At 36.6% G+C, this 27,766-nt stretch overlaps 1 protein-coding gene across 1 annotated transcript; it reads right to left on the reverse strand.

The window, feature by feature from the left end:
• Window positions 1-22,746: 22,746 nt before the first annotated feature.
• On the reverse strand, window positions 22,747-27,452 carry LOC141632739 (uncharacterized). Its single transcript, XM_074445255.1, has 6 exons — window positions 27,447-27,452; window positions 26,835-27,288; window positions 26,128-26,723; window positions 25,932-26,018; window positions 23,992-24,220; window positions 22,747-23,756 (listed from the first exon to the last, which is right to left on the reverse strand). Exons 1-6 carry the CDS (start codon window positions 27,450-27,452, stop codon window positions 22,747-22,749), a joined length of 2,382 nt encoding a protein of 793 aa, XP_074301356.1.
• Window positions 27,453-27,766: the final 314 nt, after the last annotated feature.

The raw sequence follows: 27,766 nt of genomic DNA on the forward strand, positions 1-27,766 counted from the left end.
TCACTTGTGCCCATATAAACCGAAATCTTCAATGTGAGATGATGATTTCTTCTTTAATTATTTTATTGTTTGCATGCATAAGATCATCATTTAATTTTATGACTAAATTAAAATCATCACATATATGAATATGTCAAGTAATGAGATATAGATTTCTAACAAGCGGTATCAAGAGCCTTGGTTGTTTGTATGCAAATCGGTTATAGTTTTTCCAAGTTATACGATTTAACATATAAAACTTGTAAATTTGTGTTATTATGATATATCACGAAAATATTTTATGCATGTTAAAGTTTCTGACCCTAAAATATATTTAGGATATTTTGGTTATTTTATGGATTTTTATTGTTCATCTTATATAATAATGGCATTAAAAATATGATTTTATGATTAAAATGTCATTTTCGGACTAAAATTAGCTAAACTTTGAATTTTCCAGTGATTTTTGGGTATGTTATCACATGTTTTATTTTTAGATGACCTGTAAATTTTCAGAATTTTTGGAGTTTTTATGCTCGAAATATGGATTTTTCATGATAAAAATCGGATTTAGATGAAAAATAGGTTAATATGAGATAAATTTCCAATCTGGTCATAGAAATTTAGTATGTTGTCACATGCAATTTTATAAGATGTGTGTAAAATAATAGGCTATATTGAAATCTTTATGCATGATTTATGAATTTTTGATGAAAAATAGCATAAATAGTGACTTAATTAGTGAATAATCGCTAAAACATACTCCATGACTAAAGAAAAAACGTCACATCTTGCATTTTATTATCTTTTTCAGATCTAAAATTGAAAAGTTGATGAATATAATTTTTCTCATGTTTTTATGATTATTATTGATAAATCTGATAAATCGCAACATTGTTTTTCCGATAAATTTTCGAAATTTTAACCTAAGTTTTTGAACATTATGAGTGTCATGGTATTTTTCCAAAATGTTCATAAGTTTAAATTTTGAATTTTGAATTTATTTGAAATTTTTGTGATTTATTTGAAGTTTATAGCATTTTATTGTAATTTTGGGTCCATTAATGAACAATTTTAAGAAATATGAGTTAATTATAGTCAAATAGTTAGTGGAGACTAATTTTGAGTTATAAGAAGTTAGGGCAATTAACTTGTGCATAAATATGAATTTATGTAATTTATTGTGATTTTAAATGGTTGAATCACGCAAATCGGTAAAAACCGATTAAATATATGATATTGGCTCCTTAAAGGCGATTTAGCATCAAATTAGGCATGTTCATACATATTATAATGCTGCATTTTATTTATGATTGTCATAATTTTATTTTATGTAATTTTGAATTATGTAATTTTTACTTAGTATGGCCTTAGTTTTTAATTGGTATTACCCGAAATGTATGGGAATATCGATTCGGTTGTAATTTATTGTGATCTCGTATCACCGTTTTGTAATTTAATAGATTTATTTTATTTTAATTAGAAATGTATAATAGGAAATTATGTAATTTGTTATGTAATTTATTTATTCCGGAGTTCCTTGAAGACGGTGTCACTCAAGAAGGCGATACATAAAGACGGTGTTACCTCGAGATGCGTGCCATAACCGAAGTTCAAGGGACCAATGGAGTTGGTTTCCGAATATGTAATAGTTAATTAGATTTTCCTTTTTAGGAAGGCATACTAGGATTTATTTTATGTTTTGTATTTTATTTATATGTTGCATGCATCGCTAAATCGCCATAACTAAAACATGCATCATCTTTTAATCGAGTTTATCGACCGTGTCAATTAGAATTATCGTAGTTCACCGCTTTAGTTCACTTAAAACGTGATAGATAATAAATTGACATGACCTCTCGCTAAAATAATCAATTGAGACATAGCCTTACCAAAAAGTAGAAACCATGAAAACCTATTTCGTGAGGGAGTGCACTCGGCCACACCGGGGTACAAACCTTGTTACATAGGGGAAGTGGGTGATAAATGTCTATCCACCGAATTTATATTAATGAGGGGTATTTCGGCACACCGTGCCCTAAGTTGATATGAGTTTGGATCATGGACACATTTATTCGAAATTTGGGTTGAACTCAACGAAAGTATTCACGACGATTTCCGGATGTGTTTCGGGCTAGAGATAAATATTAATGTATTTTTATCGATCAAGAGTTCTAAAAGTAGAATCGACGTTAATCCACCAAGTTATGTTAATAAAGGGTATTTCGGCACACCGTGCCCTAAGTTGATATGAATTTGGGTCTTGAAATCATTTATCAAGTTGGGTAGAGGTCACTAGATAAATGCCATGAAACTTGTTTAAATTTAAATTAATTTTTATGAGTATTATTATGTTAAAATGACATATGTTTTATTCTTTCTATATTTTGTTTTGTAGACCGCTTTTATTTCTCATAACAAATGGCAAATCCAAACACCAACGCCACGCCTCTCACTAATACTTCATGGCTCCGATCCTTCATGGATCGATGTAAACTTGAAAAGAATGGGTCAAATTTCTCCGATTGGGATGCCCAACTCAAACTAGCCGCCCAAGGTGACGACAAGCTTCGTTACCTTACCGAGGCCTCTCCACCCGAATCTAATACTAGGTCGACCGCCGCCACTAGGGAAGCATATGAGGCTTACCATAAGGAGTCCGCCGCAATGAAAAATGTGTTGATCTTTACGATGGAGGCGGATCTCAAAAGGAGAGCCTTTAAGATGGGCACCGCTAATGAAATCTATTCCAAGCTTGTGACAATGTTTTCACAAACTCCGCGGATCGTCCAATATGAGGCGGCCGCGGCATTCTTTGATCTCGACTTTAAAGAGGGCCAAAAGGTTAGCCCTCATGTGCTCAAATTAATGGAACTAGTCGAGACTTTGAAGATTCAAAAAGTTGAAATCCCCAAAGATCTCATTGTAGATAGGATTCTACACTCCTTATCCAAAGTCAAGGCATATGTTCAATTCCGGGTGAATTTTAACATGCAAAACAAGGACGTGTCACTTGAAGAGTTGCACAAGTTACTTGTGCAAGCCGAAAGAGACATGGGTTTAAATTTTAACCCACACAAGGATGTGCTTAACATAAGCACCAAGAGTAAGGGGAAGTTCAAAAAGAATGGGAAGAAGGGTAAGAAGCAAGCTCCCACTTTGACCAAAGCTAAGACTTATGAAGCTAGCACTTCCAAGATCAGGAAGGGTCCTCTTGATAAATTCCATTATTGTAATGGTGTGGGACATTGGAAAAGAAATTGTTCCAAATATCTTGATGACATCAAAGCTGGAAAGATCACTCCAGTAGGTAAATGACTATCCTTTCTTTTATGTTTCTAATTCAACTATGGTATTGTGATACAAAGTTGTGATAATGTATCCCCTTTTTATTGTAAATAGGGCCTCCACCAAGCAAGGACAAGGGAAAAGAAAAGCAAGCTTGAGAAACCATCGAGAAGCTAGGAGTAGCTTCCATGAAGCTTGTCTTTTTATTGTCTTATTTTAATTTATGTTATGGATTTTAGAACCTTTTGATTTCCGTGTTCGACATGGAGATGTATTTTGGATATTGGTTGTATTTTGGATAACGGTGGCTTGGTTTGCAACCCAAGTCACCCATTTTATCGTATTTTATCCTTGTTCTAAAATTTGTCTTTATCCGCTTGCTCATAGAAACATATGATCATTCACTTAAAGTGATCTAATAGACAACTACAATGATGGGATTCATTATATGTCCACAAGCTTAAGGCTTGTATATGATCAATTATAAAGTGATATTGAGTTGATGAACTCTCTTAAAGGAATGTCAATCACCAAGTACACTTATCAAATTTAAAACAATTAGTCAACCTATGAGATAGTCCTCCTTGTACTTCAAAATCATTATTTGTGTCTCATAAGCTATCTTTGAATCTCTAGTGTATTCATTCAAAAGATAGAGTGGGAGAAAAATGAAGACACAAAGAACATCAAGAAAAATTTGTGTAAATGAGATCTACGCAAGGAAGAATTATTTGAATAGGTATATATATTTATATAGTATACACGAATAGATGAGATCTATGGTCTCGAATAGATCTACATGACAAAAGAGACCAAGTGAAGTAATCAAAAGAATATGTTCTCAAGATAACTACACGAGGAGACCAAAAGAAAGTTTTGGAAGAAGAATGACAAATGTAAAGTCTTAATTGACTAGTTTATGATATTTTTGACCCATAGTTTAAATATTGATATTACTTAAGAGCCTAAATGAATCAAATTTACATCCTAGAAAATAAATGAGATTTATGACTAGAAGTTGCAAGGATTGATATACCGATATCCACAATAGCTAAGTTAAGTATTAACCACGCTAATGTCATTACTTAACCTCATTATGAAAATAAATTGGTTAAACCTCCTTCCGAAATGGGTATTTTGAAGGACGTGTATTAGATATTATTCATATTTAAATAATGACATTGCTACGCATCATTATGATATGAATGAGTTAGAGATTAAAATCTCTTTCCATAAGGTTAAGATGAGACCTCTTCAAAATAGGTATTTTGAAAGGATATGATGGTAACATATATGGTTTTATCTTAATAACTTAGCAAAGCAATATATTTCAATTCTTGAAATGTTTCAATTGAGTAGTCAATTACGAAACATGTGGAATTAAGTGGGAGTTGGAAATTATCATGTAAAGACATGGAATTTTGTGGGAGCAATCATCTTGTAAAAGTTTATAACTCATTACTCATTGGGAATGACGAGCTAATACTATTCTTTCACAAAGAAGTATTTGAGTTTTCAATTCTGGATGAAAAATGGACTATGATGAATCCAATCACATCATGAGATGTTGGATAAGTATTGAGATATACACATCAAATCAACAAGAAATGTAGATATTCATATCGATGAAAATGGAATTACCATAAGCAGTCATGGTCATTCATTGAACCTAAGAATAGTTGATGGCATGATTAAAAGTTACTAATGTTTCCGCCATTAGAATAATCATGCACATGTCCAATAATGAATCATATGGATAAGAGCGTGATGAATCATTGGCAAGCCATAGAAGAAACGTCATGAATTCTCGAGAAGAATCCGATGAGCGATTTTAGTGTTGGACAGAACACTCTGTTATGTGTCAAGAGGTTGCACATATTAAAATTCGAACAACACGTAAGGATTTATGAAAATCCTAAGCATTTCAAGCTAAAATAAGAAATAAAAGGTTTGGAAATGTACTTAGTTGAAGTAAGAAGTTACTCAAAACTAATATTTCCTAATATGCTAGAACTTGTGAGAAGTGCTAGGCTAATCATCTTGACAATTGTTGCAAGACTCTGCAAGACATTTACCTAGTGCATTATGAGTGGGTGGAGTACTTGATCAGTGCAAGTTATATCATTCACCGCAAATTCCTTGGTTATGTGATAATCGACAGGGAAGTTCTTTCAAGATAAAGAACCCAAACCAAGGTTGGGAACCTATATGTGTACTTGGTAAGGTTCATACTATGAAAGGTAACATGAACGTAAAGGAAAATGCGATTATAAGAAGTTTGAACACATGGACACATGGTATGTTAAACTTCTATTACAATCAACAAGTGTTTACACACTTATGATATGCATCACAAGGTTGTAATATGGTCTTGACTACCCGAATGTGATATCGACATTTGTGTTTGAGTTATTATTAACTCACCTTATACTTTGTTACATCCAAACGGGTTGTAGAGACAATTGAACCCCGTTAAAGTGAACACTGATTAGCATTGTATTCGCCCATAGTTACTTACATGAGGTGACGTCTCGAAGTAACTAGAGTGTGATGCGATTGATGGCAAGTTCAAGTGCCATGGAGTCATATGAGAATGACTAGCCGATCACATAGGCAGACTGTTAGGAACACTTGGTCGGGCCTTATGACCGCTTATAGAGTTCTGGCAAATTTATATAGCCTGGTCATGGCAAGAGCTACTATAGTATTCTAATTAGTCGATTCTTTTGACTAAAGACTGTTCACCTAAGAGGGCACAGTTTCAGATTAACTTTGATTTGTGTTACTAAGACCTTCGTAAATGGGGTCAAGTGGGTATATTTTGGGTTATGATGGCTGTGGCTAGTCGAAGGGAATGAGTGCGATAGGAATTGTCCACCCCTAGTCAGAGTTATAACAATATCTCAGGGCCACTCGAGGAGTAATGAACTGGAAATGCGTGGCCACGCTCGGAAGATATCTATGGTAGATAAATCCGGTCAATCAGTTATTCTCCAGATCGAGGAAACCACTCTCAATATGATCACTTGCAAGTACGACCTGAAAGACACTTTGCATTGAGTGGGAGATAGTAATAGGACAAGAGAATTGGTGACGCACACTTGTCGAGGACAAGTGGGAGATTGTTGGAATATGTGTCCTCCGACAATAATGCGATCACAACTGTTGATCATGATGATCACATGTTTAAGTCTCTTTTAAAGAATACAATTGGGAAGTAATATTTTACTATCAACTAGTCCACACATATCGGTAATGATTGGCTGACTAGAGTTTGACATTACTGTCGTGCGGCGGTGGTGATCAGTTGATCCCCTTAGGTCATACCTAAAGGGTAACACTCTTAATTGATCATTTAATTGATCGTATGATGATACGGGTTAATTAAATTGCATAAAATTGATGGACGATTTTGGAAGTGATATTTACGTGTCTCATTATAATCTGATTAAATAAGATACGGTCTAAGTGATCGAATTGTTTTAATTACTTAGATGAAATTATTGTTTAAGGAAACAATTGTATTTGAATGAATAAATTATTATAAATACAAAATGTTGTGAATTATAATTGGTAAAATATTTTGGTACAAGTAATTATGAATTACTAAGTCGTTTTTGTATATGACGTATTTTATTAATGCGTTGATTTTTAATATGTTAAAAATACATAACAATTTTATGTGACATGTGACATGTGACATATGACAAATTGACAAATTGACAAAAATAAAATGGAGTCCATTTTATCCATGAAAACCGAAATAATGGGGATGATTAGGAATATATTATGTTTATTATGTTAGTGGTAAACATAATCATTTCTTCCTAAACCTAGCCATGCAACCCTACTTGATCTTGTGAAGACAACCTTGTGCATGCATTGGCCCCTTTCTTCCCCTTCTACCAGGTTTTTCAAGAGGAGAAAACCATGGGTTTTCCCCTTATTTTACCGTATACACTACCAATAGTTAGTGTATCATTTATTCATTTTTCATCATCTAAAAATAAGAGTTTTAGTGAGATAAAAATCTTCCTCCTCCCCCCTCTCTCTTAACCGAAATTATTGAGAGATCAAATAATATTTTGGGTCAATTTTTATACAAAATTAATATTATTCTAGTAATAATAATATTAATTTTATTAAGTTGTTACTTTTGGTATAAAACCTTGGGAGGGATTCTCTACTTGAATCATTGTTCATCCACTTAAGGAAGCTCAGGAACAAGTGAGTAGGAGAACTCACTTGTGCCCATATAAACCGAAATCTTCAATGTGAGATGATGATTTCTTCTTTAATTATTTTATTGTTTGCAAGCATAAGATCATCTTTTAATTTTATGACTAAATTAAAATCATATATATGAATATGTCAAGTAATGAGATATAGATTTCTAACAGAAACAACACCCATCGAATTTTGTCTTGGGTTACTCCGGTTTGAGAGATTGTATCACAATAGTCACAAAAAGTCTCCATGTGTAGATGAGGATCTTCACTAGGCATCCCTCCAAATTGAATTCTCTCAACTAATTGTATGAATGTGGATATGGCAATGAAATTATCGGTTAAGTGAGGTGGTGTTGGAGTACCATTTGGTAGGTTCTCCTCTGTTGGTACGGAATGAGATGAAAATTTAGTCATTGTGGGTTGATTTTGAGGTCGGTTTTGAATTGGGTTCTCCTCTCCTTCTCTTGCAAAAGGGTTGGTAAACTCAATACTATCCGATTGGACAACACCAATGTCCACAAGTTCTCCAATACCCAAACTTGTTGAAGCCCTTCTAACAGTTCTTCTAATGTTGGTCAAGGTTCTTTCAATTTCGGGATCAATAGGCGAAGGTCTACCTTGTAATCTCCTAGACATGAAAAAAGCAAACAACTAGAAAACAATTAAAACTACCTTGGGGAGTTTGACTTCCCCAAGGTTAATAAATACACAACTAAAAACAACAAATGATAACAATTCAATTGAACACCGTCCCCGGCAACGGCGCCATTTTTTATTCGGTTCTAACTTTGTCGTCTAAGCTAACTGAACAAAACAATATTTATAATCTTAAATAACTACTCTTAGTAGAGCGGCAAGTAAAGGTCTGATCCCAAAGGACGGGTATTGAATTAAGTTATCGGTTGTAGAGAGCTATGTCTTAGGGTGTCACAATTTGGGTTGAGATTTGGGTATCAAACTAAAGTACTTAACAATGAAATGTAAGGAAATGAGAGTAAAACAGGAAAGTAAAGTAGGATTTGTAAGCAATTGATTAAGGCACTAGGGGGTCATGGGTTTATAGGAGATTCATGGTGGCGATGATACAAACATGTTTACATAGTTGCAAGCAAATTATTGTTGTAGTCGAATCGAGTTATTTTATGTCTTACAATTCCTAGGAAGATTTGGGTCCTGGAGCCGAGTTGGTCAAGACTATACAACACCTACAAGTCGACTTAGTTTCTTCCTATTCAACTTTATGCATGGTCTAACAAGACTGGAGTTAGTTTATATCTTACAAGTCTTGTTGAATAGATAAGAGACGTATGCATGCAAGGTTTTCAATCAATCAATTTATCAAGCATAACATGTGCATAAGTTGAAACTAAAATAAGCAAGAAATCATATGAAAACATATTAGATTAAGTATGGATCTAACCCTATGTTTTAGTTCCCCTATTCCCCCATTAACCCTAGCTAGGAGACTACTCACTCATAGTTATGGTAAACATGCTAATAAGTGTGTCAATCATATTAACAAGGTTAAACATGGTGAATGAGTAAAGCAATAATTAATTAAGCAAGGGTAAAAAGGATTATACCAACTTTAAGGATGATCCAAATAATAAGAAAAGAATAATAGAAGAACACTTGATGAATGATGAAGAGTTGTCAAGTCTTCAATAAACCCCAAATAGTCTTCAAATTACCCAACTAATTCTAAGAACACTTTAATGATTAAAGAGGAATTAAGATTTGATTAATATTGAATTGAGTAAATACAACTTGATTAAAACTAGATTAATAATGTATAAACTTGATTAATGCTAAATTATAACTTGGTAAAACTTGGTTGTTAATCCCCTAACACAATGGGGTATTTATACTAAGTACAAGTACTAGGGTAACTAAGGGCTTAAATGACGATTAAGACCCTAAGAAGAAGATTAGTGCCTTGCAAGTCCCATAAGGAGCCGCCCGACTTGACCTTGAAGTATGCTCGCGCTGCCAAGGGATCCGCTCGAGCTGACGGTAAGACGCCCGGATTCAGGCTTCAGACGCCCGACCTGAGCTCGGGACACCCAGATCTTTGATCATCTCTTCTTCTTCCTTTGACTACCTAAGGATCCGTGGGGATCGTTGAGGGGTCGTGGGGGTCTTCATCATTGCCCATTCTACTTGATTTATTCACTTGGGCCTTTAGTAATGGTCTCCTCTTTGATGCTTGGTCATTAGATGCACTCCATTTAGCTCCACTTTGCTCCATAAATGCAAGGCTAGCAATTCTATCCTACCAAGGACACAAAATCTAAATGCATATGCAAAGTAGGGAACTAAAGATAAGAAAGGACCCTAATAAGAACTAGAAAGCATAGGAACGAGGCTAGTTCCGAGACTAAATGTGCACAAATATGAGTCACATCAGGTAGCTGGGGTACTGGTACCATGGTGGAACGGATTGCACTAGGGTGAGTCTATCCAACCATCTCTCTTACGTTCCTAGGGCTTCTCCCCACCCTAGGTACCTGGTCCTCTGGTCTAGCCTGGTCCCCCCGACCGGCTCCTGCATCGTCTCTAAATGGTCATCCATGATCAGGTAGGTATGACGGGTAGGGGAGGGCTCGTCATCATCCGAGTCCGATGAAACCACAACCGCAATCAACGGCTCAGTCACTGGAAGATGGGCCGGGTCGGGTACTCTCATCCAACTCCTACCTCTCACCCTCGAAGCTAACCCACCATCCTCCAACACCCTCAGCCACTTCTGGCCGATGAAGTAAGCCATGTTTATAGTGGGAACAACTGAAACCATAGGTTTGAGAGCCGAAGAGGCCTCAAACCTAGTTAACCTCTGTAGATACCCGTATCCGTCGATATTGGAATTTACAGAAATCTCGACAAAATACTGATGATGATAGGACACATGTTTATTTACATTGCTCGTTAGCGGATTTCGTTTTTTGATGCGGGACAAGCTTTATTTGACGGTTTTTTAATTTAAATGAAATATAAATTATTTCAAAATAAATGAAATTTATTTTATCGGTTTTCATATTTTTGAGTTTACTTAAAATTTAAAGCTTTTATAATTTACTAGTTGTTTCTCCGCGCGCGTTGCGCGCGGAGATCCAAGACACGTTTCTATTTTTGTTGCAGCGAATTTTTTTATGGCGTAGACTTTGCGAGAATTACTGAATGTATGTTGCTGTAGTTGCGTTTTGTTCTAGTGTAGAAGCTTTCTTTTTTATGTGTAATGTTTAATGTAGTTCTCTTAATTTGACGTTTTATTTTGCTGTTCTATTGAACCATCTTCAAATATTTAGTGATATACTTGTCATTTGTGTCCTTTATCAAATCATTCGGTGCAAGAAGAAACAATACACTCACAGTGTATGAGAAAACTAATGTTGAGAAAACTAACGTGGCGCCTCAATTGTTAAAATTTAATCAGATCAAATCAATACTATAACTTGTAAATCAGACAGGTATAATTACCAGAAATCAATGGACATCTTATAAGCGCGAGTATTACTTTCAAAATACTACTAAAGTTAGTCATCGTAAACAGCATTAGTGTAGTTAGATCAGTGACAGCTAGTCATGGTTTTACAAAATGGAATTTCTTATAGATTAATGTAGTTCATTTCTCTAATAGACGGAAGAATCTAAGCGTAAGCGCGTTTAGTAAGATTCTAACATTCAGAAACAGCAGCACAAATAAATTAAGGATGGGATAAGGATGTTACGAATAATATGTTAAGGGTGCGCGAGTACGTAGAGCAGAAATGCAGATATATGTGCCTAAATTTAGAGGTCGAGGGGCAGTACAGGTGTTATTTTAAAGTCAAAATGATAAAGAAGAACTACTATACACGCGCACTGCTACGGACAGCAAATCTAATACGCAAGCAATTCTGAACTGCGAAACATAATTATAACAGGCCATTATCTTGCACTTATTGACAGACAACATGTTTAGGGTCGCGAAATGCATAGTTTAAATGTGATGACAACAATAGTATGAATTAATATCTTAAAGTTTGAAATTGATGCAACTGTAGATGCAAACTGGGTCCTGATCAGCGAGTTGCCTTCCTTGTTTCCGCAATATGTAAGGGACCTTCTTACACATTGGTGTGCAGGTAAAGTACTCTGCATCTTTTTTTGTTGCCACCCATAGATATGGTCCATGTCTTGGTTTGTACTCAGCAAAGAAATCTTTTCTGCTACGTCCTAGTGATTCAAATTTTTCTTGTAATTTGAATGCTAATCTGCATGATTCATCGTCATTTCCAAACTCAAGGTGAACTATACCACTGAAATGTTCTGCTTTTGTGCAATTGGTAATGCTCAATACTTCTATAGTATACCCATGGCTGTCGAGAATGTTTGGTAATGCTTCTAAATTTCTCGGTACATATCGTTCACCTCCATTTTCCCTGGTACATTAGCGAGAATGCATGTGCATGGCGATACAAATTGATCTCCCATTTTCTATATATTTGCTATTTTGTTTCTGGTTGTTTATCTTACGTTTATGACTTTTGTTTGGGTTTAATCTGTATGTTATATATACTCTTAGGTCTGAAATCTGGACAGTCAATTTTTCGCACAATTCATTGTACTTTTATGTTCATACAGTACCTTTCCTACTTCCAGCCGTATTAGTTGTATCTGTGAGTTTGGTTGCCTCTTACTATTCTTTATTAATCTATATTTATAATATTTATACAATCTTATTTATTGGTCATTGAAAACCGTTTCATTCAGATACTGATTCATTATCTGTCATTTATTTCCATGTTACCTGATATATATATTCTGTTTTTCTGTTTTTTTTATGTGATTTGAAGGGCCAACTTAAATCAAATTACATCACCATTTGGCGTCAACCATACTATATTATCAGGCTTTCCCAGCTGCTAAGAAATTAGCAGAGACTACCCAACAATGTAGCTTTGTTTGTTTACATACTATACTTCAATTATCAATTTAAATGATCCAGATAGACGAACTATATCCCACAAATAGTATTTTTCATATGTTAACATACACCTTATCAGATCTAAATACTACAAGTAATTATGATAGGTAATGATGATCTTGTCTGTATTAGTTAATATAACACTCTGAATTCAGCTTTTCAATTCTAAGCATTGTAAGTTGGCGAAGCTAATGTCCTGCAATCAAACCGCAGCCTTGCTGTTACTGAACTGTTATCTGAATTCAAGTCTTAAATTTCTGAATGGCGTAGACATTTGCTTATTAATCACAACCATTTAAAAATAGTTTTGTTCATATTGTGTTATGAACTGTAAATTCTTCTTACCTTGTCTATAAACTGACTCTTCATGTGTATCTAACTACTGCCTAGAAATCAATCATAGTTTACACGCCTATTGAAACAGTAAAGCGAACGTATTTCAGCAGCCTGCGTTGATCTTTCGCGGAGTTAATTATCTAATTATTTGACCTAAAATTGATTGTAGCTTACTATATTAATAGTTATAGATTGCTGCAGTAAATAATCTGATAACCTTACAGCTAAGTGGACGCCATTTTTTTGTGAGTATTTTGTGCATTACCGTTAATAGGATGAAATGAATACTGTGAAATGTACTGTAACCACACTCGCGTTTTGTTGTAAGTTCACTACATATTATCCAGAAAGCAAAGAACAGGTGCTAATACTACAGCTACATAAAGGTTTGCAGCTCATGACCTTATATACACTGAAAATACAGGGCATCCCCCCCCCCCCCCCTATTTAAGATTGTTTCAGGATACAAACCTAGGCATAGACACTTCTTAGACATCACAACCCAATTACAAAATAGCCAATGTTTAAAACGAAGGCGACCCTGGCAGGTTTCGAAATGTTTGAACTGCGTGGGATGACATAACTACCTGCAATCAGCCTACGTAACGCCATATTTGTATATGCAAAAGGCTACGGTAGGTTAGGTTATATAGACAAACAAAAACCTGAGAATCAGACCTGCTTACAGAACATCTTTGCACTTAGTCAGAGTCATAATACCCTTCACTTCCGGACGCCTCGGAATTGTAAGGCATGTATCTCCTATTAGCTGCCTGTCTTTTCTCCAATCTTTTGTGAAATGCTCGCTTTTCTTTGTCTGTGTTGTGGTAGTTACATCCACAGAATTTGTGGACTAACTTGTCTTTCCTGTACATCGAGATCATACCACCATCATTTTCCTTTGCCAACTGTGAGTTATAATCACGACTGACCTTTGATGTGTCAGTGCCGATTATGAACCACATGGCCCAACACTTGCAAACCTCAGACATGTTCCTTTTTCCTGGATTGTCAAGCTTGTTGAAGACATTGGTGACCACATCCTCTAAACTCAGTAATTCGTGTTCAGTTTCATCACCATTTTTGATCTCCATTTCTACCTTGTTAGTTGTGAAGATGTCTTGAGCAGCAAACGTGGTCTTCTTCCATCGCTTGTAATCTTCGACAAACTCAATCTTGTCTGCTTCATTTACGTAAACACGCCTGTTGCATTTGAATTTTGGCATGATTCTTCTTATTTTCTTAAAAAAAATACTTAATTTAATATGCCAACTATTTTATCTTAATTAGAATAGAATGAATTGATTGACTTGTGATTTTAAGATCTTTGTTAAAGAGAAGTTTGAGGGACAAGCTATTAATTAGTAATGATGAAAACTGATATAATCTGCATGTCAAACAGTAATTTGCGTTGTCTAATGAGCCAGAGAATGCAAACTTCTATATTTTATTGTGGTTAGTTGGGATTTAAAGTCTCATTAGTCATTCATATCAACAGTTATAGCACATCAAAGTGATCTCATTATATCTTGTGTATTGTACTGCGCACGTAATTTAGGCTGATCAAAGATTCAAGTTATCTTTTACTCTTTTTGTTTTGATCATTTGTTGTCCTTTTCTATTTTTGGGTGTCTTAGTGATTTGTTGTTTTTTTTATTTTAAGAAATAATTCGAAGAATAATTTGATCATTCATACTCAATTGGTCACATATGTCATTCAGTTAACTTTTTTTTTTTAAATGTACTCCCTTTATTCTGATCATTTGTTGTCTATTTCCATTTTAGAGTGTCTCACTTATTTGTTGGTTTTTCTATTTTAAGAATGAACTTGACGAGCAATTTGATTATTCACAGTCAATTTATTCTACTTGTCATTTAGTAATTGCCTCTCTCTTTTTTCTTTGGTATTTGTGCTAAAACCAAAGGATAACAAATGACCAGGACAGAGGGAGTAATAATTAAGATAAGTTATAGCTAGTGAATAACCATTATATTCTAAAAAAATAGGATCACATGGTCCTCTAAGTGGCTTACTAATATGTTAAATCAGACGTACTATATTTGTTAGCTTAACCATTTAGTTTTGAACTTCGGTACCCTTTTTTTTGGATTTTTTTAATTTATTATATAATGTTTGTTCTACTTGTATAATAACATTTTAAATGAATCCTATAATAGTAACTGGCATTCGGTTCAGCATTTGAAGATTCATGTTGATGAACGGGAATGACTTTTTAGATTATTATTCTAAGATACACTTTTTATTAAGTAATCTATTAGTTTAATTGGATACACTATCTACCTAACATAATGAATAGGTATATTGAAGAGATAAATAAGAACCTTTAAGCCTAAAAACTGTTCCGTATCCAGATTTGTAATCTACACTTAAGTAAACGTAACATAGATAATATATGTATAAATGTCCGCCAATTTTGTGAATTTTAACTTTGTATTATTGTTGCTAATGTCCATTGTTAAACCAATTTTTTAAATTTGAAATATTCAGATCAGTTATAGTTAGTGAATAACCGTTTAATTTGACAAGGATAGAATCATATGGTCCTTCTAAGTTGGCTTAGTAATATGTTATGTTAGTATGTCAAGCTACAACCTGGTCCATATTTGTGAGTAGCATAAAGGCTAGATTCAAGGTATTTCTCTAAACTGCTAGCGTATGAGCAAGTCCCGTATAAAACTCGACATGAGGCGAAAAGTGTTGCTTCTGAAGACGACGTCTGCATATACACCTGTGTTCACATTGCATTTGTTGCTTGATTAATTAAAAGTCTGTGAATGTAAGATAGTAATGTTTATTTTGATATCTTGATAAGATATACAATACATATCAATTTGAGAGATGCAGACCGAAGTAAGATAAGCACGAAATTAAAAAGAAAATATATAAACTAACAAATGATCACATAACCTGTGAAAGATTAATGATCATCATAGTAGATTAACTAGCCTTAGTACAAGGCAGAACTGAGTTGTTCATAAGTACACTGATTTGTCTGGTCCATAGTTTATATTACACACAAAAGCTAAGATTAAGATAAAAGAGTACAGGCAGTAAGCTTAGCAGCTCGGCGAATTGTTCAAGAGTAACAGTAGGTTGAAAAAATACCAAAATGACAGGCCATGACCACTAACTATTACAACTATGCCTGTGCTATTATAGTCCATACTTAATAGCTTCACGGGTAAGCTGCAGATTTAGGACCTGTGTTCTTTCTGGTCCCCTTTTTCTTGGACGTAGTTGGCTGTGCAGAATGTGCTGGAGATGCTGGCTGATCAGAGGATATTTCAAGTGCATCTTCTGCAGGAGTAGTAGTGACATTGGTTGCAGATTGGTCAGGAACTATTTGCTTGTCAGCTGCACGAACTTCAGAATCGTCTATAACTTGCGATTCTGGGATTGGCTCTTGCACTGGTTCAGATTTTGATACAGTGTCATCTTCATCGTCAACAACCACCCGCTTCACCACCCACTGCAAGATGTTATTTACTGAGAGGGATGTAGAAGGGCCAACTTGAACTTTGAATGGAGTTGTACGGAGCAACTCTTGTACAGCCGAGAATGCTTCCTCATGGTCCTGAAAATTAAGTTAATAATTATTAATATGTGTGTGCTAGTTTATTAGTTGAGGTTTTATGTTGTAAGCCTTACAGAGTGCTTCATGTGGAATATATCAGCTGCTGACATTTTGAACAATCTTTCAGCAGTCTGTGTAAATGCGGTCATTGGCAATGTTCCTGTTCCATCTGATATTTCGCAGTTGAATGTGATTCTGAAATAGATGTTGTCTAAGCATTAGTACCTTCTTTGTGTTTTAGCTATTAATTATAGGTTATTGAATGAGTTCTATTATTAGTCATGCTATATGTAAGAGAGGGATTATGTATATTTACTTATTTGAAGTTATTGTAGTACTAAAGTGATGCAGTAGACGTACTTTGGCACTGAGGTACAATCAGGCGCGGAGCAGTTGTTGCATGTGTATGGACGCCCTGGTGGCATGCTGGAAGTTTTAGCACATTTTGAACATCCTATGTATGCATGCACTTTATGTAGTTCAGCAGCTGGTATAGTAACTTCTAACCAGTGTTTTTCATCTTGCAAAGCTGATTTTGCCTGTTGGAAGTATGATGCAGATTAGTAAATGCGTATGTAGTAAGTACATTAGAAGGTGCATCAGTAAATTGTGTTTACTTTCTTAGCACGAAGAGCTGAAATTTTAGTTCTCTTTTCATTTGGCATAGGTAGCTTGACATGAAAGAGCCTAGACTGAAGTTGTGTCAAGGATGTGTGATGGCTTGCCATCCTGTAAAAGTTATTAACATTAGCATCTGAAATAGCATGTAGAAAAGGTCGTGTTCGTAGTGTTTGAATTAGGACTACTGAGTTCGAGAGTACCGTGGTTTTCAGCGCTTTCGCTTTCTCGCCAACAGAAATGTATGATGACTGTTGAGCTAGAAGTGGTCATTGAGAAACCTGTAAATGGTAATGTATAGTTATTAATTGTCAGCTACTACATTTAGTGCGTATGTTTAGAATTGCAACTAAGTAAATGTATCTGACCTTTGTGATTAGATACTCTAAGAGCTGTGAGTCCCACGATCCTAAATTTGCTAGGTTCTGGAATCAGCATTGTGCAATCATCTTCTCGCCAGTCATCCCAAACCGAGATTGATAGTGGTCATGAGTACTTGCATAGGTTGTTCCATTTAAATTGATGTTATTAGTTTTATATACAATATTTGTTGTTTAGTATTTTAGCACTAACTAATCTGTAAACTATGACTATGATTTACCTGTGGTCAGTGACCACAATCTCACGAACATTTGTTTCGCGGTTCTTGTTTGTTGTAACTTTACGAGAATGCTCTTCTACAAAGAGAACCACACCAACTATATCTGCAATATATAAGAAACATGGTAATGTTATGGTGGAGTACAGTTTTCCTATAATACAAGAAAGTAGTCAAAAAGATGATATAGCTAATCACTTAATCATACCAAACGTCTCAGTGTAATCAGTTGCTCTGGGCAGATGAGAAATGGGTTTATAGTCTATGGTATTGGTGCCATCATCAATATCAACTGGTAGGACAATAGTTCGCCGTCCAAAGTTCATCTGGAAATCAACATCTGTGGGGTTTAACTTAAACTCGGCTTCAGAGGAGATATTGGAGCGTTGGTTATCTCATACAGTCTGTTGTGCTTGAATGCATCTTCATATTGATCGACTTGGTCAGCAAAAAGAGCCCCGCGCATCGTAGATCCCTGTTAATAGTTCTATGTTTGTTAGTTATGGTTTATTAAATAGATTAATCCTAAGACACGATCAAGAAACCTAATTACACATACTATTCAGATTTGTCTGTATATTCATTGTTATTATACACACAGCAAATCTTATCGCGTGGTACTGACTATATTTCACTTGTTAGCAAAGTAGCTTTCAAGTGAATTGTTCATGTACAAAGAGAACAATGTTTAATAAGAAATGTGTAGTGCTTAGTTGTGTTGTACTTAGGCAAGTAGAATTTAGGGTTTAATAAAACTACTTGTAGTAGAAGACAATGTTATTCTTGATTCAAGAAGAACAGGAGATGTATTTAAAGGTTTCATCTGAAACAAGTCTTTTAGCATTTCAAGTTCACTATGTTATTGTAATACCCCGTATTTTTATATAATAAATTAAATGGATATTATTATATATAATTATTATACATTTTATATTACTAATTGAGTCGAGTAATTGTTGGGTCGTATTGATATCGTAGGATTAAGTTATTCGTGAGCTTGTTAAGACGGGTTTAGCTGAACGAAGTCCCGTTAACCAATTCGTGAACCAACCACGCGGACCATGATGTTTACCCATTTACCCAGAATTAATTACCCATGACCCAATTAACCACTTAACCTAAGTTTAACCTAATTCTACCCTAACACAAAACGCCACTCCCTCAAACCGCCACCCTACTTTCAGCAACACCAATCCCCATCTTCACGCAATTCGAGAGAGAGTGAGAGGGCGTGGGCATTAACGGCGCGCAGCAAGGAAGAGATAGGGCGTTTGTCGACACTCATAGGCGGCTGCGGCGGCGGTAGTGGTGGCGAGGAAAGGTAAGAACGCAACCCTCTCCCCTCTGTTTTCTTTGTTTCTGTCGGGTTTTGGAGGGGGTTGTGCGTGTTTGATTGAGGATGCTAGTGGTTGTTGGCAGGGTGAGGGGGTAGAGTGGTTAGTGGCGAGTGTAGTGGTGGTGGTCATGGTGGTTATAGGTGGTGGTTGTGGCTGTGCAAGGCGGCATCGACATGGGGGTGGTAAACGGGTTTAAGCGGCGGTTTTCGGTGGGTTTAGGGGTTGAGTTGGGGTGGCACCACTGTGGACTCGGGGAGGTCGAAACAGTGGTGACACGGTGTCCTGGTTCGTGGGATGACGGAGAGCAAAGTCGTGGTGGTTGGCGGGGGTAAGGTTGTTGGTCATGCGGTGGTGGTCAGGAGAGAAAGGAGGTGTTTGGTGAGGCTCGGTGTTGAACCGGCCGGTTGACGGCCGTGGTTCACCTCGCCGGCGAGGGTCGACCCCAGTGGGGGTGGTTGCTGGTGGTTGGGTCGAGTGGGTCTTTGCTGGGGCTGGTGGTTGACACGGCCTCACGGTGGCCTGTGGTGGCGGGTGAGTGCGTGTGAAGGGGGGTGCGGGCTGTTTTGGCTTTGAAACGGGTTTTTCATAATTTAATCGTTATGTTTCGTAATGGGGCGTATTCTAAATTAATTAATTAATTCCCGAGTGCATTAAAATAATTAAAGACGGGTTTGAGTCGGGATGTTTGAATTGTTTAAAGTAATTCGGGTATTTCTTAAATCATGTAACTCGTCTAATCTTTTATTTATCATATTAGTTATTTAATTTAATCCCGAGTCGTTTAAATAATTAGAGATGGACTTTGAGTCGGACTTGTTAAAATGGAAAGTTACTATATCGGGAAAGTTTCTATTTTGAGAGATTTCTATATTTAGTAGTTAGTAATAATAAATATTATAATTGTTTTAGGTGACGGATTCGCGAAGGATCAATAATCTAATTCATTGCTTTATTTCTGGACTGCTTAACTGCTTAATTGGATTTGCTGGCACTTGAGGTAGGGAAATACACTTGTCTTATTACCGTCGTTGTTGAGTTGTGTTGACTTGATTCCTGGTTGTTGACTTACGTGATGATTTATGTACGGGAAATGGTTGACTGAATTTATCGTCTTGAGTATGATATCACAACATCGGGTAACTGGCATGACTTTATGATTTATCAGTTCAGTGATTTATGTACATATTGCATTGCATTAATTACTGTTGCGCATTTCATATGCATTGGAGTTGGAGGAGGATGTGGTGGTGACGATGTTGAGATACGATGTGATGTTGTGATAAGGCCCAGGCTGGTTCTGCAGGACTTGCCCTGGTGTCCTCAGCTGCGAGCTGGCAGATCGACTACGGTCGATATATAAAGTCTACCGGGGATCGGTATGGCTGGGCGTTCCGGGTTATGAGATATGAGATTTGAGTTGAGACGGAGATGGAGGTGATGGAGGAGCATGCATATCATACTTGTTGTTCATTGTTTTCCCTACTCAACCTCGTGGTTGACCCTGTGTATTCGTGAACACCTGTGATGAACCATAATGGGGAGCAGATTTGACAGGTACTAAAGATTAGCTGACTTGGGAGCTATGGGATGCGTGAGGACTTGGCCCATCTACCTAGAAGTTTAGACCACATAGAAGATTTTATCACTTAATTTACTTTCCGCTGCGGGTTGTATTTATCCTATATTAAGTATTAGTTGGATAATTCGTAATAAACACGTAATCGTTAAGTTTTAATTTAAAGTACTTTGGTATTGTTGTACTTTGTTATTCACTACCTCGGGAAACCGAGATGGTAACAGTCCGATTTATTAGGGAATGTCTTGCTAAAGGCTCCTTCATAAGCCGGGGTGTTACAGTTATACTAAGACTACCAAACGTCACAGCCAAAATGATCATTGAAGCACATCCTTTCCATTTATGCACTAATGGTTGCAACTAAATTGAAATGTTTCATGAACGAATATATGTATATATGAGCAGAGTGTCATAAAATATACTAAATGATAATTAATTAGTAAATGCACTAATTCATCAACTACTCCATATATAGATTCCTAAAATAAGATCAAATATGATAAATTATAATCTACATTCACAATTTATTTTAGACAAAGATTTATATGAATAATGGTCTTGCCTTATCATCTTGGACGACAAAGCCCTGGTAGACCACCTTTGAAGGAGATGTCTTTGGGCGTCTCTTTTCAATTACTTTCACCTTGACCTTGTAGTCCTTAGTGGTGTTTGTTAGTTCATCCAGGTACACTGGTTGCGGCTTCATTCTGTTAAGAGAGGCCACAGAATAATCAAATAATTTTCATGTTGATTTCTATGTATTTTGAACATCAGATTTAGTATCTGGGTTCTGAAATGCAAACTATTCAATGAAGAATATTTAGACTGAAATTGGAAACTTTTGAACTGTAAATTAGATGTAGTTTTGTAGGTAATTTAATAAACAGGTTAATTCAAAACTGCATCACATTATTTCTAAATTAACATATGAATACAGCTTTTCTATGTGAACACATATGACCAAATTCACCAAATAAGTTATGATTGTTAAGGTGTTTTTTTTTTCTAGCAAGTTTTCCTGATTTTGTAGTCTTTACTTTTCTAATATAGAAGCATGACTATTTTATGCTTCATAGTATGTTTGTACTTGAAGATAGCCATGATAATAAAGACCTGATTCAGTTGTAGATGACAATGATAATCATGTAAATAATAATTCAAGAAGACAACAAATTGAAATAATGTAATATAGAGTGAAAGGATGAGTGTATCTGAGATTAGAAGTGCATACTGAAAATTGTTTTCTTATTTCTTTGAGAACTGTAACTGGAAGTAGGAATTAGAAAGTGGTGGTACTATAAGTAGCAAAGTAGTTACTCAAACATGTGGAAGAGGTGAGCAATGACTGACATAGAATTAGAAAAGCAAGTGAATGAAAGGCAGTGAGGGAAAAGAGGAAAAGAAGGTAGGTGGAGTGCAGCAGAAGACTATGTTTCTTAGGCTAGACTGATTTCTTAGCACATGCCAATAAGATAGTACACTGTTTCGTTATAGTTAGAGTAATGGGTAGTTAGGTGATCGTTGTGAGTATTAGAAGAAGTAAAATATTATATTGTTATTAGTAGGTTGTAGGAGTACTATAGTATAGTGTATTTATAGTTATAGTTATTTATTTATATAAGAGATTTTTATTACTTTCTTGATTATAAGATGACTTGTCTAATATTGACTATTGGCTAATGGAGAAGTTTATCTAGAAATAATTGTGTGAAAATTGGCTTTAGGAAGGGGTGTGTATCTCTGTATGTATGGTTTATGGAAAATTGATTCATTTAACATAATTGAGAAATATTCTATATTGTAAAAAAGTATTAGCTATATTATTCTGTTGATTTTATATAATAGTGTTCTGAAATTGTAAGTAATGATCAAGTAGTTTTTTTTTGTTCAAAACCAGAAAAGGTTGCTAGAAGCTTTATAATTCATTTCTGTTAAACAGTCCTTATATTACATGATTCATAAGCTCCTGCAGTCAAAAGTGCATTACATTCCTTGATACAATATAGCCAACCATTGGCTCATATGCTTTGTTAAGCACAATGGTGGGCTAAGTAGCATGGTTGTACTAATAGAAATAGAGGTTGATTTCGCAGGTGTGTGACTCATCTCGATAAGCAGAGTCATCCTTGCAGTTGTGTCTTCAAAATCTAGACAATATATTGTCCTAGTTAGGTGCCAAAAAAGTACGCTGACTTTGCAGGAACACTTCGTTTGTGAGGTTACTTAGATGATGCCTGCAAGTCTCAAAACATCGTAAGAAACAATGTTTTTCACGGATTGTTGTGATGAAGCATGATCTGTTGATGCAGAAACAACCGTTACTTTGTCTGATGTTCTAGCTCGTGAAAGACTGACATACAACTGTCCATGAGAAAAACAGGGTCTTAGAAGGTAGATAGAAACTTGGTCCAATGTCTGCCCCTGTGATTTATTGATGGTCATTGCAAAACTCAACTTCAAAGGGAACTGATTACGTTGGAACTGAAATGGGAAATTATCAGAAGCTGATGGCTGCATTTTAATACGTGGGATAAACACATGGTCACCACTGTAATGTCCAGAAGCTATCATGCATTCTATTAGATTAGGCGTAAATCTTTTGCAAATTAACCTAGTTCCATTGCAGAGACCAGAAGATGGAAGAAGATTTCTAAGCAGAATGACTGGACAATTTTCTTTCAGGATTAATTCATAAGGACTCATGCCTCCTGGACAAAGTGTATTTATGAATTCAGCTGGATAAATGTTGCAGTTATCAGTCAGCATTGAATCGTAGCCTCTATATGTGACAGCTTCTCCTGGGAACCTATTTATAAGAAGTGTATTAATAGCACCAACATCTTCATTCATGGGCGTCAGTATTGATAGTTTGATAAATATATCAGTACCCAATGCGTTAACATCAGCTTCTGGGTATGCAATATCAGCAACTGTAGTTATCAAATCTTCTTCTGTACTGCGTGTTTCTACTACAATCCCAGGAGGCAGTTCAATCTGAGCAGTTTCTTCAGTTTGAAGCTCACCATTACCAAGAGCCAAAAGAAATCTGGAAAACTCTGGATCATCTGTGGCTCGAACATTAACGGTTAAGCGATATTTGATCAGTTGAGACCAGATTGCAGAGGAGACCATGCTAGAGTTCACTACTTCTCTTAACGATCTATGAGGAACTACTGGAAGCACTTGGCGAAAGTCACCTCCAAACACAATTAATTTCCCACCAAACACCAAATCTGGGTCACGTAGTAAGTGGTCCAGGGCTTAAAATGTTTCCTTCCTTGCCATTGAAGCTTCATCCCATATAATTAAGCTGGTTGCTTGTATTAACGCAGCAAGGCTCCCTTGCTTTGGCACTGCTCAGGTCAATGGGACATCCAAATTTAAAGCAATTTTAAATCTGGAATGTGTGGTTCGCCCTGTATGTTTCTTTGCTGCTATACCGAAGTTGCGTAGGTAATACAATCTTACCAAGTAACCGGACTTCAGCGTACAAAGCATTGTATAAGTACGTTTTACCGGTACCACCAGGACCATCCACAAAAAAGGCACCAGGCTTGTTTTCTCTAACATGTTCAACTATGGTGTCGAAAACTTGTTGTTGTTCTGGATTCAATGAACTGCGACATTTTACACACTCTTTTGGTATAGGTGCATTAAGTGCATCAATTATATCTTGGGTTCTGCGGAGCACAATATCCTGGGTTTCGCTCAAGTGCGCGAGTCCAAATGTGCGTAGAGTGTAACATTCCGTTTGATGTTTATGTAGTTGGTTAAGTATGGAGTTAGTGTCGGGAGAGTTTATGATGTAGTTGATACGACATCATGAGCGAGGTGTGGAGGTAGAAATAGTTGGTAGAGTTGGTGTTAAGAGTTCATGGTTTCATATTTTGTAAGTTGGGGTTTTGTTTTGAGTTCTTAGTAGCTTTGTTGCGTCTTGACCGAGTTAGTATGTTTGTTTTTATGTATGGGTTGAACTTCGGGGACGAAGTTCTTTTTAAGGCGGGAAGACTGTAATACTACGGTTTTATGAGTCTCTGGGTACTCTATCGAGTAGGCCTTACTCTGTCGAGTAAGGGTGTGTTGCGTTTTAAATTAGTTTCTGACCTGTTGGGTACTCGATCGAGTAACCTTGATACTCGATCGAGTAAGGGGCACTCGATCAAGTACCTCAGCTACTCGATCGAGTAGCTCGGTTAGCGGGTGATAATTCGACGGGTTTTGTTAATAACACGGATTAATATATAAATCTTTCCGTCACTTTCATAATACACCTTTACAAACCTAATAACATTAAAAGGGAGATTCAAGTTACGTTCTTCGCATTCATCCGTGTTGTTGACAAATCCCGGAGCTCGAGAGGCCGGATTCCATCGTTCTTTATACCTTTGTAATCCTTGCGTCGAGGGTAAGATCTACATACCAATTTTATAGTATTTCGTTAAGTTTCGTTGAACCCTAATATTGGGAATTGGGGATTTTGTTGTGTTATGTGCATAGTAGTAATTATGTGCTTGTATAATTAGGAGGATGATTCGTAGAGGAAGCTTTTTGACTTCAAACAGAGATCGTCGACAATTGTGCTTTCCGGGTAGGGTTTCCCTACTCGATTACTTACATGTGGTGTGGTGTTGTGCTGTAATTAGTATAATTGGTTGATTCAGACGATGTTGTGATTGTGATTGTGATTGTTTGTCTGTGGTTCTCGAGATGCGTTCTCGGCTGAGTGGAGTCACTTGCGGGAGTGGCTTCACGCCCTAGTTTTGCCCTTCGTGGAACCCGCCACGGAAGGGGATGTGCACATTAATGGGACAGGGTTATCGCTCGGTATGATGAGCGGGGCTTAGGTGGGAACGGTTGCGGTCCCCCACTGGCAGGGCTGGTCCAGTGGACATACGGTGACGGAGATGGAGTGGAGTGCCTGATTGTGTATGATTGCTTGAACTGTGTTGGTTGCTGTACTGTTGATATATAACTTGTGTAAATAGTACTGACCCCGTTTAAATGTTTTAAAAACTCGTGGTGATCCATTCGGGGTGGTGAGCGATTATTGAGCGGTATGATATGATGCATATGAGATAGCCGGGATGAGTCATCACGTTGCGGTTAGAAGTCTTCCACTGTGTCGACGATGTCTAGTAGCTTGATAGTTTTATCGATGAGAGCGGATTGAGTACTTTGTAATTCCTTTGACAGTTTTGGTTTGAGATATGTAATCACTTAAACTATATTTACTATTTAAATATGTTTCTTTATTGTCTTATGATTATCATTGCCTCGGGTAACCGAGATGGTAACATCCTTATACCTGGGTGGTCCTGGTAAGGCACTTGGAGTATGGGGGTGTTACATAGAGATTTGCCCATTGCTTCTAGATGCTGTTCAAACTTCTGAACCGTAAGAACTCTTACAGTGTATGCATCGTTTGGGTGCTCTCTTCTAAAGTCTTCAGATAGTGCAGTGTAGTACTTATCCCACAGGTTTACAGGATCTTTTGGCTGGCAAAAAATGAGAACAGTTGCAAACAGACGTCGTAGAGCTGAAGGCATTTGTACATTACATGCTTCAGCAAGGCACAAATCGACCATATTATCTTCTTCAATTAACCTGAGTTCTAATGCAGCTTCTTGGTAAGTTGAGCAACAATGACCGTTGACTGGTAAGATCTTCAAAAGATTTGGGAGATTTAACATGATTAAGTAGCAATCTCAAGAAATACCGTTCTCCTTCTGATGGCGAAACAAACACAAGCCTAGCTATTACAAGTAATTTATTTCTTCTTTTGAACCAAGTCCGTTCTGTCTTATCCCATCTATAGTGCTCAGTAAATTGGCTATATAAGTATCTTTCAGTTGTTTTGTGTTCATTATCGTTGTTAATCTTGAAGAATTCAGTTAATGGTGTCCTGATCCGCTTTTCATTGGAAACTACCCGAGTTAGGTTTTCATGAGGCCTTAATTGTATTGCCTGCATGCCTGGAAGATGTATTGGAAGTGGCATGACTGGTGGATGGATCTCGAACAGATCAAACCCATAAATCCGCCACATTGCCTCTATTGAGGAAACCCAGCGTCCAGACTGGTACTGCTGAATTTCATCAACTACTTGTACTGCATCTCCTGCTGCTATATTGAACGATATCTTATCGTGACCTTTGTAGACATACTTATATAAATATTTAACTACTTGTATGGTGGAGCAGACTTCGACATTTAAGTGACAATCCAACAGGTCAAAGAGATATGGGTTATATGGAATAACCCAACGGTTGTCGAGTTGCTCACCCCTTATCTTAGCACTATCTCATGTCTTACGCCGCCTGTAGACAGGATATCCATCTGAACTATTAGTTGTTGAATCTGCAAATTGTTTCGGATACGCATACTTACATCGGCCTTTGCTACTTTTGTGCTGTATGCATTGACGTTCAGGGTCTAGGTGGCCACAAGGCCCATGCATCATATGCTTTAGCACAGCCGTGCGCAGGCTTACATTAGTCACTGGCGGGATCTCAGCACTAACAAACTTGTCAAAGTCGCTAGTACAGTTCATCTTACTGCCAGGCTTCATTATTAGCAGAATATGTGCATGTGGAAGGCCCTTTTTTTGAAATTCAACTACATACACAAATGCAGCAACTTCTCCAAAGATCTTATCTTCAACCAGCCTTTTCTTCAATGCTAGCAACTTTGCACGAAACACTCTAGCTACTATATATGGACGATTCTGAGCTTCTTCTCCAGAGCCACTCTCTTTTATTTCAGCCACCTGCATTGCAGTGTAACATAAAAAAATCTAGTTTCCCATAGCTTTACAGTACAAGAGCCATTGCATTAAGATACCTCTTTTTCATATCCCTAGGTCCTCCAATATAAGTTCTTTGGAAGGATAACTCGTCTACCAACGTTAGTCACAAGACCGCTCACCTGCATCTATTGTGTCAAGTAAACACTGATACAATTCAGACCTTATAGTATCTTGGTTGTTTCAGAAATAGTCCAAGCGAGTGTTTTCTAATTTCACATACATATCAACCACATATTGTCAGAAACATCTCCCACTCAAAATGAAGATGTTCCCTGGCCTGTTCTGCAACTTGTAGCAGTAGTACTCTCGGCAAGACACATTGCGTTCTTGTGAGCCTGGTCTCTCTGAACTTCCTGCAAGGATTTATGATTGAGTTAGGTGGTCGTGCATAGGGGTGAGGCCATGACTTAATGGGGCAGTAAAATCAATGCTTACTTTG

This window comes from Silene latifolia, chromosome Y (assembly GCF_048544455.1).
Source record: "Silene latifolia isolate original U9 population chromosome Y, ASM4854445v1, whole genome shotgun sequence".
NCBI lineage: Eukaryota > Viridiplantae > Streptophyta > Magnoliopsida > Caryophyllales > Caryophyllaceae > Silene > Silene latifolia.